This window comes from Balaenoptera ricei, chromosome 8, assembly GCF_028023285.1.
Source record: "Balaenoptera ricei isolate mBalRic1 chromosome 8, mBalRic1.hap2, whole genome shotgun sequence".
In the NCBI taxonomy this organism is placed as follows: Eukaryota; Metazoa; Chordata; class Mammalia; order Artiodactyla; family Balaenopteridae; genus Balaenoptera; species Balaenoptera ricei.
In genome coordinates, this window is record NC_082646.1 from 56,546,850 (window position 1) to 56,567,173 (window position 20,324).

Below are 20,324 nucleotides of genomic sequence, written 5' to 3' on the forward strand. Positions count from 1 at the left end.
TCATAGAACTAGTAGTTCAAAGAATTCACTTTGAGAGGTATTGTTTGAGATTATAAGATCCATTTTAAATTGCCCTGGAACAAAGGGTATCGATAAATAGAATATAAAAATATTGAGGGCAGAGGCTATATTCTCAGCTCTGTATACCCCAGAATTAACACATGCCTGGTATCCAGTAGGTGTTAAGTAAAGTTTGTTGAAATTAAGAACAAAATCATCAAATTTGAAGTTGTTTTGACCTTCTCTATTGGGTGACTGTACTGGAGGGACCTAACAGAGCATCTCTTCCAAACCTTCATTTCATAGATGAGGAAATTGAGGCCAAAAGGGGAAAAATCACTTTCCCAAGATCCCACAACTTAGTCGGGCAGAACCTAGGTCCCCACCTCATTCATTGATTCATTTCAACAAATATATACCGAGTACTGGCCACATGCAAGGCACTGGATTAGGTCCAAAGTTGCCTTTATGGAGTTTACATTCTAATGGAGGGAGTAAGGCAGTAAATTATTGCAAAATTAATAATTTGAGTATGCTCGGGACAGTTGCTCTCAGGGGGAAAGAGTGCTAGGAAAGCATGAAACGGTGGGCCTGGTGTGAGACTCGTGACCCTGAACCCATCTCGCTGCTTCCTGCTGAGCTGCGTGTTGGCCCCATGACCATGTCACTGGGTTTGTCTCAGCTCCCTCTGGCAAGGTTTGTATTTATGAGGACTACAGCTTTTGACCCAAACATTGACACAGTTTGGACTGGCAAAGGGTTATTTTCTAGTTTGTGAGTTTCTTAGTGAAGTTATACAATGTTAAAACAAATAAACCCAGTAATAATAATAGCAGCTGTCCTTTATTAAATACCTACCAGTGTTACCCACTGTGCTAAATAATTGATATACATTATCCCATTAATCTTCTTAACAACTCTTTGAATTACGTATTACCTCCATTTTACAGATGAGAAAACTGAGGCTTAGAGAGTTAAATAATTTGCCAGTCATCACACAGGTAGTAAGTAAAATGGTGGTGCTGGGATTTAAACTGAGGTCTGTCTAGGTACAAAGTCCATACTGTATTATAACACATGGTTTTTATTAAAAATTTAGGATTAAATGGTGTGAAATTGGCACTGCCCTAGAAAATAAGGATCTGGAAAATATAACCAAAAGTTACTTAGTTTGGAAATAATATATGTAGAATGTCTAGCACAGTGGCAAGCCATATGAGACCTTCAGTATATGGCAACTGGCATTGTCATCACTCTCCTGAAGCATCTAAGCCAGGGTTTGGCAAACTACAGCACACAGACCAAATCTGGCTCATCACTTGTTTTTGTAAATAAAGTTTTATTGGAACACAGCCATGCCCATTCATTTATAAATTGTACGTGGCTCCTTTCAAGCTGCAATGGCAGAGTTGGGTAATTGCAACAGAGACCATATGGCTCACAAGCCTAAAATATTTATTATCTGGACCCTTACTGAGAAAGCTTGCCAACTCTGATCTAGATAACTGCCTCAGTTTTCTATTTTGCCTTTCTATAACCCCTACCTGAGGTTAGGGATACAACTTAGGATGTTATAGTCCCTCTACTAAACTAGAGAGAAGGTCAAGGTGAGTAGAAGATTCAGATACTGTGTTCAAGCTGTATGTCAGGCTTTGTGCATCTTGCACACATCTTATTTAATCCTCCCACCAACCCCATTTTATAAGTAGACTGAGGCTCAGAGAAATTAAATAAGGTGCCTGGGTGTCCTAAAGCCACTACGTGACACAGCCAACCTTTGATATGGCTCCCAAGCTTGTGCTCTTAGATAAGAGATGTTATTTGCATCTTACAAGAGGCTACATCTTGGAGCAAGAGAAAGCAGTCTACTACCATTCTTAACGATTGGACTCTTCTTCCTCCAAAACTGATCTCAAATACATAGGAGGCTTAATTTAAAGAAAGTCTCAGCTGGATGGACAAAACTTTAAATGGGACTAACTGGAGAAAGAGGGAGTCTGTATTTGCTTAGATCAGGAGGGGTGGCTGGTGTTAGCTACTGAATCAGATTGCCTGGGTGGTCACCTGCATGTCACAGCACTGCTCCTGCGCTTTTCAACTGCTTTCTCGATCACTTTTGGGGTGGCCATGCTGCTGGCTTCCCACCTTTCCCAGCAGGCTTCTGCTGTGACCCCAGAATCTACATTTGCTTCAAAACTTCCACAGGAATCCCTCCTAGGCTCAGAGTACACACTCCGTAAATGTTTCTTCCTTTGAATGGAACACAGTGGCCAGATTGATTGATTGGTATTGAACATCTGTATTGAACATCTCAAGTATAAATGAGCATGTTCTTTTCTTTTACTTTGTAAGAACAGTCAACTGTCAAAAGGCCTTGAAACACTACAGCTTTAGATTCTATTTGATCGGCCGTTTAGTGAGTGCCTACCTTGGCCTAGGTCTTATGTCAGACAGCCACATCCACATTTGTCCCATTTAAGAATAATGGGTCAAAAAAAAAAAAAAGGAATAATGGGTCAGTTTTCAGTTATTTCATGACAGAAAATTTAGTTTGTAGCTGTATTTGCTGCTCAATAATAAAACAAGTTTTATAGATGGCAGAGTGCTTTCACATCCATACCTTTCCCTGAGACTGAGCAGGGCCAGAGAAGACATCCCAGGGAGGTAATATTTTGATAGCCCCTCTGAGAAAAGAATTGGCAGATTTGTTAAAAGGAGGACTTGAATGAAAACCAAGCAGCAACTTAGAAGCTGGAGTAAACCGTGTAACTTCACAGATTCTCAGGCCTAGATTTCTAAGCTACAGACTCAGAGAGAGAGGGGTTTGAAAAGGTGGTCAACAAAAACCTGCAAATCTACTTGAATAATAACTCCCCACCTTATGATATAGTCAAAGCAGAACTAAGGCGATGTCTAAATATTGCCTGACCCTCCTTGATTAAATCACCCACAGCCCTCTCAGACAGATGGCCACTCCTGTATTTGGTTCCCACCATATTTTGTACATCTCCCTCAGGGTGCTTAGCAGTGAATATTTTGCTTATACCAGCCTGTCTCCTTTGATAGGCTACATGCTCCTCAAGAATAAGAACTAGGTCTTACTCATCTCTGTACCTCCAGTGCTAGCCCAGAGAAGGTGCTTAATAAATGACGGACAGGCAGACAGATGTACAGATGAAGAAAATTAGGGAAGGGAAGCCTGCCCAAACCTCCACTGGCAATCACAGACAGCCCTACTTAGTCTCTCTCGTGGTAGTCATCCGGGTTCCCTTTACTGGCTGTAGATAAGATGGGGAAAAAAAGACTCCAGGACTCTTCCTGAAAGCAAAGACAGTTGTTCAGGAGAAAATAGGACAAAATAAATGAGAAGCCTAAGGTTCAGTACAGTGAACCTAGTAACAAGGCCTGAAAAAAGTACAGCCTTTTAGAATGAGACCCAGAAGTGCTGAGGGGACAAGAGGAGTAAATAGAGAGATGATTCCTTTGTTCCACACAGCCACCAGAGACAGGAAAAACAGGCAAGAGTGAGCAAGGAGCAAGGATCAGCCAGAAAGCTCCGCTGATCAAATTTGGACGAGCCCACATCCACTGACTCCTGCTGTAGAATCCTGATCACCTTTGAAAGAGGGGGTTTCAGATACAGAAGGTGTGGGTTTCAGACCTATGCCTGCCTCGTCCTGACAGCGCCTCGTCCTGACTGTGCATCCTTAGTAAGGCCTTCCACCTCTGGGTCTCAGTTGCCTTAGAGGTAAAGTGGCAGTTCTAATGATAGGCCTCCCCGGGTGCTGAGGGCATCAGTGTGCTGATGAATGTGAAAGCCTTTTGTAAGTTGACAGGCAGAGTGTGCGTGTGTGTGACCAGTTGGCTGTGGATGATCCTACCTTGATTCCATGTGCTTTGCCTTGCAGAGGGTTGCCCTGGCTTGTGCAATGGCAACGGCAGATGTACCTTGGACCTGAATGGGTGGCACTGCGTCTGCCAGCTGGGCTGGAGAGGAGCTGGCTGTGACACGTCCATGGAAACCGCCTGTGGCGACAGCAAAGACAACGATGGAGGTAGGGCTCTGGCACCCATTGGTGCTGTGCATCTCCAGGGCTGTGGGAAGCACAGAGTGGAGGGTGGGCATTACTGAGATAACAGGCCACCAGCACACCAGCTGTCCAGTCAAGGGGGCCTGCAGGGTAGGCATAAAACGGCACATGTCATCTAAGGAATGAGTGCATATCGCTGGTTGTTCCATTTGAATTCATTAAAATTAGCTGGTGCAAACAAAATTAGTTACCCTCTGAGAGCAAGTGCAGAGGAGAAGGCATATGGAAGAAGGAATTTTCTAGTAATTCATTAATGGAATGAGTTGCCTGGCAAAGTTATGAGATACCACCATTGGAAGTGGACAAGAAAAGGCCACCCAATTCTGTACCACAGAAAGTGGCAGAAAGGATGCTTCTCCAGGAGAGGGAGGTTGAGTTACCTCTGTCAAGGTCCCTTCTCCCCTGATTCTGGTGGTAACCCTCCCCAAGCATGCTGGGGGCCACCTTTGCCTCCACACCTTCTGTCCCTGTGGGTTTGTAGTAGAATTTGTCTTTGCTGTTGGGTTTTTTTCAAGTGCTGGGCAGTCAAAACCCTAAGGAAGGGAGGCCTAGTCTTGTGGAACTTTTATTAGCTGAGAGTGAAGAGTCCAGGGTTCTAATCCCAATTCTGTCTTTGGTGCTCTGTGTGTCCTTAAGCAAGCTACTCGATGTCAGTGGGCCTCACACTCCCTATTTATAAAACGAGGCCATTGGATCATAAGAGCCCTTCCAGTCTTTATATTAGTCCTAGAATTAGCCTTTGTCTTTCTGTTGTGTGGAACTTGTATAAATACGAACACAATGTGCTTTGCTTTCCCACTTGGAAGATGGGTTTATTCCTCCTGACTCTACCAATCTCAAGGGGTTACTAGGAGAAGAAAAAGATGGAGATATGAAAAAAAAAAAAAAAAGATCAAAACAGTTAATCCTTCCTTTATAATGATGGCCTAACAGTTGGCCTACTCCAGATGTGTTTATGCAGCTCCCTCATATTTATACCAAGGGACTTTCTGATATACTGCACAGAGTAGGAAATCAATAGTCCAGAAACTCAGCATCCCAACCTTTGGGAACCTTCTACTTAGGGTGATTCTACAATCTCAAAGCACCAGAAGGATTAAAAGGCCAAGTGTGTGCTGTTGTGATTGCTGTGGTTCATTTGCCTTGAGTTGGCTCCGGCAACCTTGGGCTGTTTCAGGCCACTGGTCTTTGTCTGAGCCAGTCCTTCGGTCTGCTGCCTGAATCCAGGAGGTGGTCGGGCCTGATGCACCCAGTCCTGGGACCCGTGGGGTAATTGTCGACAAGGAGCTCGTGGGGTTGGGTCATGGTAGCCAGGCAGAGGCAGTGGGTCCCTGCTCTCCTCTTGAGATCTCACAGGGCTGAAATGTCCCTTAATCAGTCTGAGATTTGTGGAGCTCATTCATTCTGTGCTCCATAAATATCCAGGGTTCCTGTTACGGAGCCAGGCGCTAGGCCAGGCACAGAGATGAGTAAGTCCGGTCCCCACACCCCAGGAGCTCAAATGAGGGAGGGAGACCAAAGTTAAGTGCTAATGGACGGTGATAAGGGCAGTTGCAGACTTCTGTATTGGCTGTTGTGAGAGTAGGAAGACATTCATCAAGAAGGTGAAGCTTGAGCAGGCAGGCGTTTCTTGGAAAGGAGGGAGAAAACATCATGGGCAAAGCAGGGAAGGGCACCAAGTAGCCCTGTCTTCAGGCAAGATAAAGTACAATCGTACTGGCTCTTCATAGGGAAGAGATGTCAGCCTAAATTATCTGCCTAACTCCCCCCTTCACTTTGCCTGTGTAGACGCAATTCCATGACCAGCAATGACATTCCTATAGTTAGAAAAGAAAGGGAGAGGAGCCATACTGTGAAGTCATTCCCTTCTCAGGAATCCAGGGTCTTGGCCAAAGCTTTCAGAAGGCTGTTGACTATCTGGGCAGCAAAAGAACTGAATGTCCCTGAGAAATGTGGGGAGAGGGTGCACTCCCCCGTACCATACATACCAGAATAAGTTATAAAACAGGGTTCATTTACCCCCTCACGTGAAACACAATGCCAGTGTACCCTCTGTTCACCAACCGTCAGAGGCAGCCCTCCCAGTGCTGACAGGGAGCGTGGGCACACAGGAGCCAAAAGCCCCACAGCTTTGATGGGAGAAAGAGCTTCTCATCATAGGAAACAGGGCTGATCCCGACCCCAGGGGAACAGAGCCTTCTCCAGCCGCCATGGAGATGAACCAGCATGAAGTAGAAAAGAACAATGAGAAAATCCCCAAGTGTAGGAGAATATACCTCTTCCGTTTACGGAGCATGTTATGGACTGGAATGAGTTTTTACATACTTTTTACGAGAGCCATACAATAGTACTACTGTAACTTGAGTTCATTCACTCACGCAGCAAACGTTAACTGAATGTCTACCCTGCATTGGGCCCTCTCCTGGGTCTTGGGGCTTCAGAGACAAATAAGACACAGTCCCTGCCTTTGTGAAGTTCACAGCCTGGAGAGAGAAACAACACCAGTTGCAATGCAGTGGGATAATTGCTGTAATAAAGGAGCATCCACTCATTCAACTGATGTCATCAAATGCCTGGGTACCCTCCTGGGAACTGTGATGTAGCCCCTGTCCCACGGGGCTTCCAGTTCAGCCAGGAAGACATCCCATGGATCGTCATGGTGGGGAAGAGAGTTAGCTGGGGAGACCAGACTGTTGAGGGAGCTTGGCCTTGGGTTCTCAACTGAGAAATGAGGGAATGTCTCACCTCAGGACCCTCTCAGTTTGGTGGGCTCTCTACCCATTGGGGGAGCCAAGAGGAAGGGGCGGAGGGTCCCCACTTTGCAGGGTGGCACAGATGAAACAACCGTAAGGGTTAGACTGTCCCCAAGCGCCGGAGGGGGCAAGACTATCCTCACTGGGCCCTCTGGGTCTTGGCCAAACAGGGACAGTTTCAGTGGAGGGAGAAGCAGGGCAGGCTGTGCACGGCAGCACAGGGGTGAGCCAGGTTGAGCAGTCGGCCGTCTGCAGTTCAGTCAAGCAGACACCTGCGGGGCTTCTGCTGTCTACCGGGTACCACACTCCTTTCTGAGAGGGTACCAAGACCGATGAACGTGACCCTGTCTGTCTCCCTCAGGAAGCTCACAGTTACTTGGAAGGAATTGTTATCCAAACAACCAAATCTTATGGAGGTAGAATGAAACAGGTGCCTTTATTTCAGCCATGATGTGGGACACAGCATAATCCCAGATAAATAAGTCAGGGTGGAGGGAAAAAAAATGTTAGCGTCTCGCTGAGAGATTGTTTTTGGCTGATGGGACTCAGGGGCTTGGAGAAGGGATTAGCAGAGGTTAATGTGAGTAGCAGGACTGGAGGAGACAGAGAACACAGACTACAGCTCCCTCCTTCTGCTCCCCTGCACACTACAGACCGGGAAACTGGGGCCCAGAGAGGGGATGTGACGTCATACGCATCGAAGTCACACAGAAAGTCATTAACACAGCTGGACTAGGACCCAAGACTCTTGGGCCATCCTGTGTGATCTTATGGACCACCTCCTCCTAGTGTTTTATCCTCCTCCTAGACATGTAGTGTGAGTACTTACTCGAATTTAAATAGGCTACAACAGTACCACAGAGCCGACCAGAGGATGACAATGATAACTTATATGTCATTTTACCGTTTGCAAAGCAATTGTGTACCCATCCAACAACACTGGGAGGTGTATGATATTCTTATCCCCATACTCTTTTCTTATGATGAGGAAGCTAGGACTTAGTAAGGGGAAGTATTTTGCCCAGGTCACACAGCTGGCAGGTGACAGAAACTGCATAGTCTGTGAGGTCTGGCCACCTGAGAGCTTTTCAGTGTGCCCAGACTTTGAACTCACAGCTCTATCGTAACCCTGACCGTGGCTCTTATCTGAGAACTTCTGGTTTCTCTTCTTTCCCAATTTGCTAGGCTTAAAGCAGTCCTTTACAAATTAAACTGGAATTTCAAGCTTCATTAAGAATGTTCTTGCAGTGTTTTTAAACTGAGACCAAAAAAAAAGTTACACAATATGGCTGAGTTGGGTTTAGTAGCTTCATTGGTTTGTTTCTGTTTTCACTTGTGGTCGTTGTCTACATTTTTAAAGCGGGGAATAGATCCTGGATATGACTTAGTTACTCCCAGTCTCCTAATCCTCTGTCAGGGCTGCCCAGTCAACCTAGCCTGCCTCCAGATTCACCCCGAGCCCTGGCTGCTGAGGGGGAACAGCAAGGCAGGCTGGCAAACAGAGGCCCAGACTCACCACAAAATGCGAATTCCTCTGTGTGGCCCATTTGACGAAGAAGATGATCCCTATGCATGTAGCGCCCTTTAGGAAGCCCTCTGTGAAGTGCTGTCACGTGCACCTTCCTGTGCGTTGCACACTGACCCTCTGATGGGGCATTCATGCCCATTTCAGAGATGGAGAAACTGTGGCCCAGAGATGCTGTGTGACTGTAAAATAAGAATAGTAAGGCCTACCTTGCAGGGTTGCTATGAGGATTACAGGTGATGTATCTAAAGCACCTGAGAAGCAACACACCGCAGTGATTAAAAGTACAGGATCTGTACCTAGATTGTCTGGATTCAAATCCTTGCTCCCCCATTTGCTGGCTGCATGACCTTCAGCGAGTTATTCAATTTCTCTAAGCCCCAGTTCATCACCTGCAAATGTCAGGTCTCTTTCTCCTGCTCCTTTCCACCTGTAATCACAGAAACATGATGTTTGTTATAAAATAAATATATTTTCATGTATAAATGATTATTTTTAAAACTTGGAATTATGTTCTCTATATAATTTTATCCTCTACTTTTTGTACTTATGATTATACTGTGTTTCTCCATATAATGTATTTTGACCTTTTTCATGTCTTAGTTAAATTTTGTATTCCAAACTATTACACGCCTACTGCTAGAAGGAAAAAAGTTCAAATGTACATAAAGGAAGACAACAGCCATCGTTTAGAGAGCATCTCTAAGGGGCAGGCCCTGCACTGGACACTCTGTGTCCATAACCTCCAGCCCCTCACAACACACTTGCAGGGCAGATGTTTACAGGCAGGGAAACCGAGGCTCACTGAGCTGATGTGATTTTCCCAAAGTCATCCAGTGGATCAGTGGGAAAGCTAGGATGAGGATGGAACCTGTGTTTAAAAAGAAGAAGCCAAGAGAAAAAGCCCACTGGAATTTAAGCAACCAGACCCCTTTTGATAAAGGATCTTTAAGCAGCTTCAAGGTGTGTTCATCTCTTTAGGCAGTGTTGGTCCCATAAAAAAAACAATCATGGATTGCAATTCAGGTAATTGATAGATGCAACCTGGAAGGAGAAATTTCAGTAAAACCAAGAACAGAGCTCTCTGTCCTCCCTTCTCCTCCCCATCTCCCATTGTTGGCATGGAGAGTTCACATAAAGCCAAAGAATTTGGCCGCACTTCAGACTATCTCTAAACCACATTTCTTGTGATAAGAGACAAGAGCGAAATTGACCTTTAAATATCCTGGGTTCCGAGGAGGAGATAAAGATTTTGCAAGCCTTTTCAAAGAAGGCACAGAATTTATTCTAGCAAATGACAAAAACTTCTCCCAGATGTGTACAGACAGGGAGGCACATTCCACCCACCGCCCCCCGGGGCCTCCCCAGATGCTGTGCTCACAGCCGGCTGCAAAACACTTCTGTGCCCAGACTGCAGGCAGCTGTGAGATGAGGCCAGCTGATGGGCTGTCGAGCCCGGGGAGGAGTTAAGCCTGCAGAGAGCTGGGTGGGTTTGTTAGATACTGTCCATGGGACCATCAGGTTAAGGAACCATGCAGACAACTCTGATGAAAAGAGTTTGCTAGTCCACAAATTTCCCAAACCTGCCCCCAGCTCTGCTCTCCTTTTGGCTTATTCTTGCCCTCCTTCTAGTCTCAGTTTAAACATTCCATCTTCCAGGAAATATTCCAGCCCTCAGCCCATGTTGGGTTCCCACCTTTGGACTTCCACAGCCCCCTCTGCTTCCTTCTTTCCCAGCACACGGTTATCTCTATCTGACCCACCACACCAAATCCTTTGGAGACATGACTCTATTTTCTTCTTGTCTATCCAGTGCCTAGCGCAGGGCCTGCCAGCCATGTGACAGACACGGAAGGAACAGAGCAGACTTGTCCCCTGTGCCTCCTTTCTAAGGAGAGGAACGAGCTCTTCCCGGGGTGGCGGTGGGGTTTCATCATGCCTCACAGCCCTCGATGAGCCCCATCCAACTGATGGAGCTGTTTGATTTGGGATCCTCACGTAATTCATTCATTTTTTCATTCATTCAACAAATATGCTCACTGTGCACAAGGCAATGTGCTATGCATTTAGGATAAGACGTAAGTCATTTTCTGCCTTCTGTGGATGGGAGACAGGGCTGGGGGATCCAGGATATCCAAAGCACTAATAGGGAAAGAGATGTAGACTGTGGACTAGTGCCTGGTTTTGGAGAAAGAGAAGAGACCAGAGTCCCAACTCTGCCACTTCGCTAGCAGTATGACGTTGGGTAAATCACCTAACCTGACCCCAGTGTCTTCTTTTGTAAAGATGAGAAGGCCAGCTGAGTCACCACCTACGATAGAACTCTCGTGCCCGCCTGTCACTTCCTGTGAAAGTTCCAGCAGGCCAGCCACCAGGGGAGATGGGCCTGTGGCATAGAAAGTCCAGGAGGTGACTGTCCGGAAGATTAGCCCCAGAGGCTGCCCCATCCGCCCCCCACGATTGATGAGGACACTGACAGCAGAGAGGGAGATGGTTACCCAAAGTCCCACCACTCCCTGGCATCTGTTAAGGTCACAACACGAATAGGAAGCCACCACTAGTCAGCACCGCAATTGATGGCAGAGGACTTCATTCATTCCCGTGCCATAGCAACCGTCTGCAGAGGGTGAAGGACTCCAAGACTTCTTTCGTTGAATTACTGATTTACTCTTCACGGCCCAGGAAACTTTCAGCAATCCTGAGAGGTTGCCAGAGCTTATTATCCTGGTTTGACGTGAATACATTACATCTCAGACATAGGAAGGGATGTGCCCAAGGTCTCATGGCTAGAGAGTGACAGACTCAGGGAAGGAACCCTGTCTTCAGGCTTCTAGCCTGGATTTTTTTTTTCTCCACTTGCCCCTCTCCAAGGTCAGTTGACACCCACCAGCAAGGTGGGTGCTGAGGAGGGAGGCAAGAGGAAATGGTGTGGCCCTCATTCTCAAGTTGGTGGCATAGGACGTACGTAGAAATGTTAGCAGAAGCCAGTGCCCCACGCACCATGCGCCATCTCAGCACCAGAGGGCTTCACGTTCAAGGGTCACAAGCACGAGAACTGCTCTGCAATATTCATTTAGTGCCCCAGAGACCTGGCCCCTTTTTTCTTTTTTTTTTCTGCTTCTTCCCTTCCTTCCTTTTTCTTCGTCTTTCTTTTTAATCTCTATTCTGCCTTTTTTCTGGCTGTTTCCTTCTCCCACCGCCTCGCGGCACCAGAGGCCATTGCCTGCCAGGTGGGCATTGCTGCCCCTCCCACTCTCCGGGAGCCTGACACTTTCATCTGCCCCTCTTCACTTTCACCATGTAAGGAGGGAGGGGAGGCCTTCAGAAGTTCAAGGACAAAGGAAATCTCTGGGGGGAATATGTAATTTCCCAAAAGCTAGAGTTTAGGGTGTAGGAGGGTTTTATTGAAATTTCGAAGGAAATAAAGGAAAAATCCTCTCTATTTTCCTGATGGGTTTTTGGGTTTTGTTTTTGCTCCTGTGATAACAAGGGTCTCCCAATGGGAATAGTAAATATAGGAAACATGAACATTTTATAAGTCAACCAATGTGTGTGTAATATACAATTAAGTGAGATAAGAAGTGCTTGGGAAATCTAAATGTCTCCAAATTAGCCAAAACCAGAGAATCTCGAAAACCATATATTGATGTATTTCTAATCTAATTTCTAATCTATCCCAAAATTTACTTTTCTGTCCTCAGAACATACTTTTTCCTCTTACTACAACTTTTCTAAAACTTGTCATCTATGCCTAAGAAACTGAAACCGTGGAAGAGTCTCTGTTACCATAGGGAAGCCATATGCCCTGCTGCAGGCTGCCATAATGCTGCATTTGAAAATAACAGAGAGGGGTTTGCACAGAAGCTGGTCTCATAAACTGAGACTTTGATAAGAATTTTGTGGGCCCTACTCATTTTTAAAATATGTATCTCATTTAATATGATGGTCTCTATTAGTGGAGGTTTAGCCCACATTTACGACTCAGCAGATATTTGCCAAATGAATGATAGGGGAGAGTCAACATAGGGAGGTGTAGGCCGGCAGCAGCTCTTCTCCAAGAGCTCATTGTGTGGGGAGCGAGACAGAGAAAATGAGAATTACAATATGGGGAGATGAGTGCAGTGGTGGGGGTCACCCAGGGCACTGGAAGAGCACAGAAGGGTAGCATTTCAGCAACACTCGTAGATTCATGTTTCCCACTCAAGAAATAGTTCCTAAAAGTCTCTTCAGGATCAGAGAACCTTTTATTTTTCAGAAAGAACTGAGTTCAAATTCTGAGTCACCTTCTGCACTGACTGTGTGACCTTGACCAAGTTACTTTACCACTTGGAACCTCTGGTTCCTCCTCTCTGAAATGGGGGTGATGGTGGCGACAGTGGCTGCTTCGTAGAGTTGGGAAGATTCAATGACACATTCCTTGAAAACATTCCCTGTAAAGCATTTAGCACAATGCCTGGCACTCAGTAGGTGGCAGCTGTGATTATCATCATCATCATCATCATTTAATACAAAAATTAATAATACTAGCAATCATTCCTGGCTATCCTTCCAACCAGGACCAGAGAGCAGGAAGCAGTTCTTCCAAGGTGCCACAGAGCCGAGTGTTTATAAAGAGGTGAAAGACTGGTTTCCAGGGACCGCTTCGGTGGTAAACAAGAGCAGGCAAGAGCTAATAAAATTTCAAATTAGCCATGACTTTTCACAGCCCTTCAATTGTGCTAGCTGATTTAATGGTCAGCGTCCCTGCTCGCCGGGATTGAATAATGGAGCATTTCTGCAGAGTTATGGATGCGGCAGCTGAATCTGTCATGCTAACATCAATAGCAGAATGCAAATAACCCTCAGCTTGGGCTGTAATTATGTGCTTAAGCAATGTCTGACAGGGGCAGCCCGAGAATGTGTGATGGAGCCCGCCGACTGCAGGAGAAAACAGGTGCTTGGCTAGGCAGTTAGCTGGTGTATCTGGAAGCTGGGACAGGAGCCACAAGGTAGGACCCAGAACAGAGCTGGAGCCAGCAGAGGCCTTTCCTCCACATCTCAGGATGGATCTGGCTGGTGAGCAGACAAAGGACAGCCAGCCCTACACTTTGGTGAGCTGTGTTCTAGGGTCAGGGTCAGGAAGGGGAGCTACCTTTATTAAGTACTTACTATGTGTCAGGTTCTCCGCTAGATTGGGGGACATACACTATGTTTTTCACTTATGTAAAAAATACTTAAGTAACACTCTTAGAATCCACTTGTGGGACTTCCCTGGCGGTCCAGTGGTTAAGACTCCACGCTTCCACTGCAGGGGGTGCAGGTTCGATCCCTGGTTGGAGAACTGAGATCACACATGCCCTGTGGTGTAGCCAAAAAAATTAAATAAAAAAAAAAAAGAATCCACTTGTAAGAGATGTGGGGAAACTGAGACCAGAGAGTTTAAGTAACCTGCCCAAGGTCACACAGTAGTAAGTTTCAGAGCCAGGATTTCAACTCAGACAGTCCTGCTCTGGAGCCCATACTCTTTACCACTGTGCTGCCCTCAAGGAGGGCATAGCGTGAAAGGTCTTAGATACCACGCAGAAGTTGGGAGAGAAAGACAAGGGATTTTTGGCCCTAATTTATTAGAAAAAAACTGGGTTTCGGGGAGGTCAGGTAGCTTGCCTGAGGCCACAACATCCCAAGGCTAGAAAGGAGGCTTAAGAGTGCTGCCTGTGTGGGTAGGGCACCCAGTCTAACCAATGCATAGGCAGTATTCCGGTGGGCAGTATCTGTGTTGTAAACCCATGGAGACAGAAGTGAGGCAGTATGTCAGTGTTGAGGAGACGGGGCCTCAGAGCGATGAAGCACAGGAACTCAGCCAGAGTCATTCTTAGGCGCAGTTCTGGGACTTGAGCTTCAATCTCTGAGCCACACGATCCTCCCACCATACCACACTGTTTAATTGAATTGAATGAAGATAATGGTCTTCTGCCTTTTATGGACTGTCATTTGGTTTCGTCCCCTTGATTCATTTGTCAAATAATTCATTCAATTTTCTTTCATTTATTTATGTAACAGTCATGTTTTAAACACCTGTAGTAAGTGCCGGGGATACAACAGAGATAACCAGAGCAGGATCCATGCCCCCAGGGTGGTGAGGAGGTTTGCCCAAAGTCACACAGCTGGTAAGCAGGAGGGGCAGAATTCCAACCTACAGAGGAACGCATGTGCTTCGACTGTTCTCTGCCTACAGAGCACACAGACTGGCTTTCCCTGTCCCCCACTTTGGGCAGTATCCTCTAATCCCTGGGTTTGTCATCTATTTTAAGCTATTCTCTTGGGTGCCTGTAAAAGCGCTTTGGGATAATGAGACCAAAAAGTTGTGGTCTGGTGGAATTTCTTTTTTGCACTTTGGGAAGCTGGAAGCTGTCATACAATTTTCAGCCCTATAAAGAAATCCACCCATGTGGTAGAGAGAATTAATTCTCTGCTAATAGCAGCTTGGCCGGTGATCTGAAACCATCCCCTCTCACAGAAGGCAGAGCCGGGTGTCCACACATTTGCATCGAGGCCGGGAGAGATGCTGGGAGTTTCGCCGCCTCCACCAGCACTGCCTCTTTCTCACCCCCGCAGCCCGTCAGTCGCCAGGCCTTACCTCTTCAGTGTCTCTCCAAACCGTCCTCTTCTCTCAGTCTCCACTGTCACTGCTCTGGTCTCAGGAACCATTATTTTCCTCCTGTGTAATCTCAGCAACACTTCCTCCATGCAGCCCCCAGCTTCTACCTTGGGCCCCCTTCAGTCCCCTCTCCACGATACAGGGGATGCTCTTTCAGCAATGCAGTGACTTTCAGATAAAATCACCTCTTGCTTAACACCTTTCAGTAGCTCCCATTGTCCAGAGGGTGAAATGCAAACTCCCTAACCTAGTCCGGGAGGCCCAGCTGTTTGCTCCTGCCGACCTCACGGCCTGATCTTGTGCTGTTCCCCTCACCTTCTGAGCCAGCATTTGAATTTAGCAACTCAAACGGTTCAGTGTGTTCTCTCACCTCTGGGCCTTCATATATATAATTCCTTCTCTCTCTCTGAAAAAAACAAAAAAACAAAAAAAACACGTCACGCTGCCCACCGACTTGTCTGTCTCTCCTACTAGGCTAGTGGGCTGCGACCTCATCTGACACCTGAATCTACTTGGTGCCCAGCAAAGCCTTTGGCTTATATCAGGCACTTAATAAAGTTTTCCAATGAATGGAAAATAGAGAAGTGAATGAAGGAAGGCACTGTGGACAAACGATGCTGATTGAACATAGCCATATAAACGTCATGCTCTGTCACCCCTGCAGATGGCTTGGTGGACTGCATGGACCCCGACTGCTGCCTCCAGCCCCTCTGTCACGTCAGCCCGCTGTGCCTGGGCTCCCCCGACCCTCTGGACATCATCCAGGAGACACAGGCCCCTGTGTCCCAGCAGAACCTGCACTCCTTCTACGACCGAATCAAGTTCCTCGTGGGCAGGGACAGCACACACATCATCCCCGGGGAGAACCCCTTTGATGGAGGGTGAGTCCAGCTCTGGCCGTGGTTCCTCTGAAGGGGAAATGGCTCACCTCCAGGGCCACGTGTGGGTGGGTGGGAGTGGGAGGAGGCCAGGAGGGTGGGCATTGAAGGCTCTTGATGGAATGTCAGGGGAGGCAGGGAAACAGCCTCAGGTACCCACATTTAGAAAACTGCTATCCAAGGCGTTTGGAATTTTTATGAGCAAAGTTTTTTTTGTCCTCACTGGGTGATAGATGGAGAGAGTGGGAAATCAAAGGTCCAAGGGGAATCTTGGATCAATACCCACTTTGCAGTCAGCTCTTACTGATTCTGTGGTCTCCAGATGAGCTGAAAGCTTTGACACTCTTATCCCTCAGAGCTGATGTCCGGGAGATTTTGTTAGGCTGGGGTGGGGTGCATCTGCTGGCACCCCAGGCCATACGCCCATGCATTCTTTCACAAGCGTTCAGTGGTGTCGTCTATTGGACAGGTTTTTACTGAGGTCTACTCTGTGCCAGGTCCTGTGCTGGAGTCACAGAGATGAGTGGAGCACAGTCCCTGCCCATTGGTCACTCACAGCCCACTAAGGGGACAAAAAATAGTTCCATTGTGATAGACCAGAAATATGCCCCCAGCGTACTCTGGAAGCATAGAGAAGGTGCTCCTGGGTGGGGGAAGGCTGAGACTTAAGAACTGAGTCCTAAAGATGAGAAATAGCTCAGCAAGGGAGAGAGAGTGTGCCAGGGTGAGGGAACAGCTTGTGCAAAGACCCAGGGGCATAAAAGTGTACAGGAGCTGGCAAAAGGCAGCTGTCTGTTCTCTGCTCCCCAGATCAGGGTCTGTGGACTTGGGAAAGGTATCCAAGAAGGAGGGATTTATGGTAATTTATTTTGAATGTCTTCCAAGGTAGTGATACCTCATGCACACAGAGCTTTCTTTAAAAGTCAGCCCAGTTCAGTTCAGCACAGACTGTGTGCCTTCTATGTTCATGACTTCTGTGCCAAGAGAGTTCTTGCCCTAAGGGGACGATGTGGTAGGGATGAGGGAAGGGAAGAATGAATGACATCCCCAGTTCTATTTAAAGAGGGAAATCAGCAGGGCTTCATCATCTGCTGGGTCTGAGGGATGCTGGAGGGCGGAGTCTCTCACTCAGATGCTTGGCAAGGTCAAGGAAGGGGCTCACCTCAGTAGAACACCCAAGAATAAATGTCTATTTGTAGTTCAGAAGCAAATCTGAAGCTCACCCAGAGATTAGGGCTGGGGTTTTTGATTTGTGAGCCATCAACAAACAAGCAGTAGATGAAACCATGAGCACACAAAAGTTGGATCCAGGAAAATGTGTAAGGGGGCCGAGTGGGGACCTAAGAAGGACTCCTGGGGAGTCTCCCTGGAAGGTAGTATTATGATCCCCAGAGAGTAACTGGGAATCCAAGGAGAAGGCTTGCTCCTGGGACGTGATGGAGCTGGGACTCCAGGGCCCGTGCTTTCCACTGCCCCAGCCCTTCTTCACAAGGAGCAATGACAAGAGGGGAGAAGTGAAGTCGGGGGAGTTCTCTGAGCCCAGCAAGAGGGGCATGATACGAGTGTGTCAAAGCATTCGAACTTTAACCTTTTTAGAGATGAAGGTACTTTATAGTCCCTTCAACTTACCCCGAGAATACTGAGAACCTCAGAGGTTACATGATCTTCCCCAATTCACAGGCTAGTCAAGTGGCAGAGCCAGGAGCAGAAATAGAGTGAGGAAAAACCTATTCATTTATCTTGGCCAGAAATACTGCTTTCGTCTCTGGGTAGGGAGCTTTCTGCTCTTTCATTCAATTGTGTGATTTTGTATGTATGCTTATGGGCCTTCCCATGGTGTGAGTTCTTCTAGTCAACTGGAGATAGAAATATTACTCCTACCAAGGGGAATATTACTTGCTCACCCTTTCTTTACTGGACCCGTTATGGGCTCTGATTAGGGCTATGGCTGGTTGGCTGCCAGTGGCTGTTCTGTTTCGGGGTGCCCTTACCATGCCATCCTGATAAGTACCAACAGGGACCATGACCCCTGCGTGTCCTCTGGTCACTCACCAAGCCTGCTGCCTACGTGCCACGAATCACGCGGCACCCGCCCAAGGATTTCAGTATCGTTTCTCCCAGTCTGACATGCCTTAAGGAACCTGTCAAGTGGGGAACTTGAGAAACTTGTACTGGGAGAAATGGACCGCTCAGCAGAGAGAAAAGAGTGTAGGCCTTGGAGTCAGGCCAACTTGTGTTTCAGATCCTGGCTCTGCCACTGATGGATACGTGGCTCTGACAAAGGGCTTAATATAGTGAATATGTAAATGTCTGTTAACCCTCTAAACTGAGTCTGCCAGGACAGGACTGCATCTCACTCATTTTAGCACTTAGTAGTCGCTCAAGATAAATACGCATATATCGATATATTACCTTGAACAATGAAGAGATGGAAGGAAAGAAGGAGAGAGGGGAGCGATGGGGAGGGACAGTGGGACAGAGGATGGATGGATACATTATCTATTTTACTTAATTTTCTACTGAGGATTCAGAGTCCAGAGAGGTTAAATTATCTGTTAAAATCACATTACAGGTTAGTAGCAGAAGCAGGAGTAGAAGTCAGCTCCCAGATCATTGTCTATATATCTGTCACCTTCAGTTAAATAACATGCTTTGAAAGTGGAGACCATTCATCTCTCCAAACCTATATTACTTAGGGCAGGGCCCGGAATAGAGTATTTGCTCTAAAACGAATGGATAACGGAAGCTTCCAAATGTTACTGTTAAAATTCCTTTTACCTATTATTCGCCTGAATCATTATGCCACTACTCCTCACTGATCTAGATTCAGAAGAAACAGCTATCTATCATTCACTACTGAGTATCCCCAAACAGATTTGTATGGAAAACAAGCCCAAGTGACTGGAAACCCACAAACACAAGACAGCAGATGCTTTTCTCTATCGTCATGCTCTGAACCCGTAATACAGGGCTTATTTGCATCTTTGGGATAAAGTGAAATCAGTTGCCAGGTTTGGGTTGTTCCTTTCTTTCCTCTTGTATGAAGGAATGTGGTATCATAGAAAGCGCCCGGGAGTGTGAATCTTGGCTTTACCTCCTACTAGCTCTATGTGGCCCCAGGGAAATGATTGAACCTTTGTGTACCTGCCTCCAATGATAAACTGGCAATAATAGTAATTGTTTCATGAAAGCCATTGAAAAGATTAACTGAGATAAAGCACCTAGCACAGGGCTTGGTACATTCGTGATAAGTAAATGCTAGCTTTTATGGCAGCAGCGTGGTCTGGTGAAAATAGCCAAGACCTGGATGTAAAGTCTGTTGCATCCACTTTATAGCTATGTGAAAATTCCTTAACTTCTCTGAGCTCCAGTTTCCTCATCTGTAAGAGCAGGGTAGTAATCTCTATTGTTCAGGGTTGTCGAGAGAATTAAATGAAAAAACAAAAAGTACATAAAGTCTCAGACTAATACTGGCCACACAAAAAATGTTTGCTAATTATATGATGATGGTGGTGATGATGATGAACGTGAGAGTGGAGGTGATGATGTTAGAAAGAGCCTCCAGCTCTAATTCCTTGATTGGAAGTGAAACTTGAGAGTGCTCTGCCCTGCAGGAAAGTCCAGCTGCCACCTAGAGAGGAACGAGGTTTGGATTGTTGAATCCTTATTTGAGGAAGGGAAACGGCAGCATTCTGCCAGGCGGCTGTCAGCCGGGGTTCTTGTTAGGGAGGAGTCCAGTGGCACTTCTCCAGAGAGCGGGGTTTCTGATGGGCAGGCCAACCTGACTTTGTGCCTGTGTTTAACAGTAACAAGCCTGTGGGGCAGAAAAACCCTGTGTTTTCCTGCACCCCGTATGCTGCACCACAATTCGTATAGTCTGAATGGGAGTCCATTTAACAGGCTCTTCCAAGAAGCAGGCTGTCACCCAGAGACCCAACGGCGTTTCTGAGCCCAGCAAGGAGCCCCAGGGGTGCAGCTCCTTTACTCTGCAGTTTCCCAGCTGTGTGACTGACTCAGGGAGACCCAAGTATGAGGCATGCTGGGACCGACCATGAGAGGGAGAGGAACTCAGTGCCAGTTGGAACTGACCGGAGCACCCTTCTGTGGGGAAAGCAAGCCAGTCAGTCCTCAGCGCCCAGGGCTCTCCCCAGGGTGCTTTTCCTCAGAGGCCTGACCACGGCAGGGATGAGGAAGCAGAGGTTCTCCAGATGCATACATGACACCAGCAGTTGTGTGGGGGCTTCCTCATGCTTCTGGGCAGCACCCCAGCTGGTGTCAGAGGCACTAGAGCAGGGGTAGCCCTCAGGGAAGGATGGGCAATGGATCCCCAGGATGTGAGGGCCCCAGCCAAGCAGAGTGGGCTCTTGGCTGGGCTGGGCTGGGCTGGGCTTCTTGGAGGAAAGCCCAGAGCTTGACTCAGAACTAAAGTAGAAGTACTGC

The 20,324-nt window shown here is 47.0% G+C and overlaps 1 protein-coding gene across 4 annotated transcripts in view; it reads left to right on the top strand.

Annotated features, from left to right (window-relative positions):
* Positions 1 to 20,324, top strand: part of TENM4 (teneurin transmembrane protein 4) — a 744,874-nt gene that overhangs the window by 631,448 nt on the left and 93,102 nt on the right. For all 4 annotated transcript variants that reach the window (XM_059930706.1, XM_059930709.1, XM_059930707.1 and 1 more), the window contains 2 exons: positions 3,909 to 4,055; positions 15,671 to 15,887. In XM_059930706.1, the coding sequence (XP_059786689.1) occupies positions 3,909 to 4,055; positions 15,671 to 15,887 (364 nt within the window). The remainder of the gene's footprint in view (positions 1 to 3,908; positions 4,056 to 15,670; positions 15,888 to 20,324) is intronic.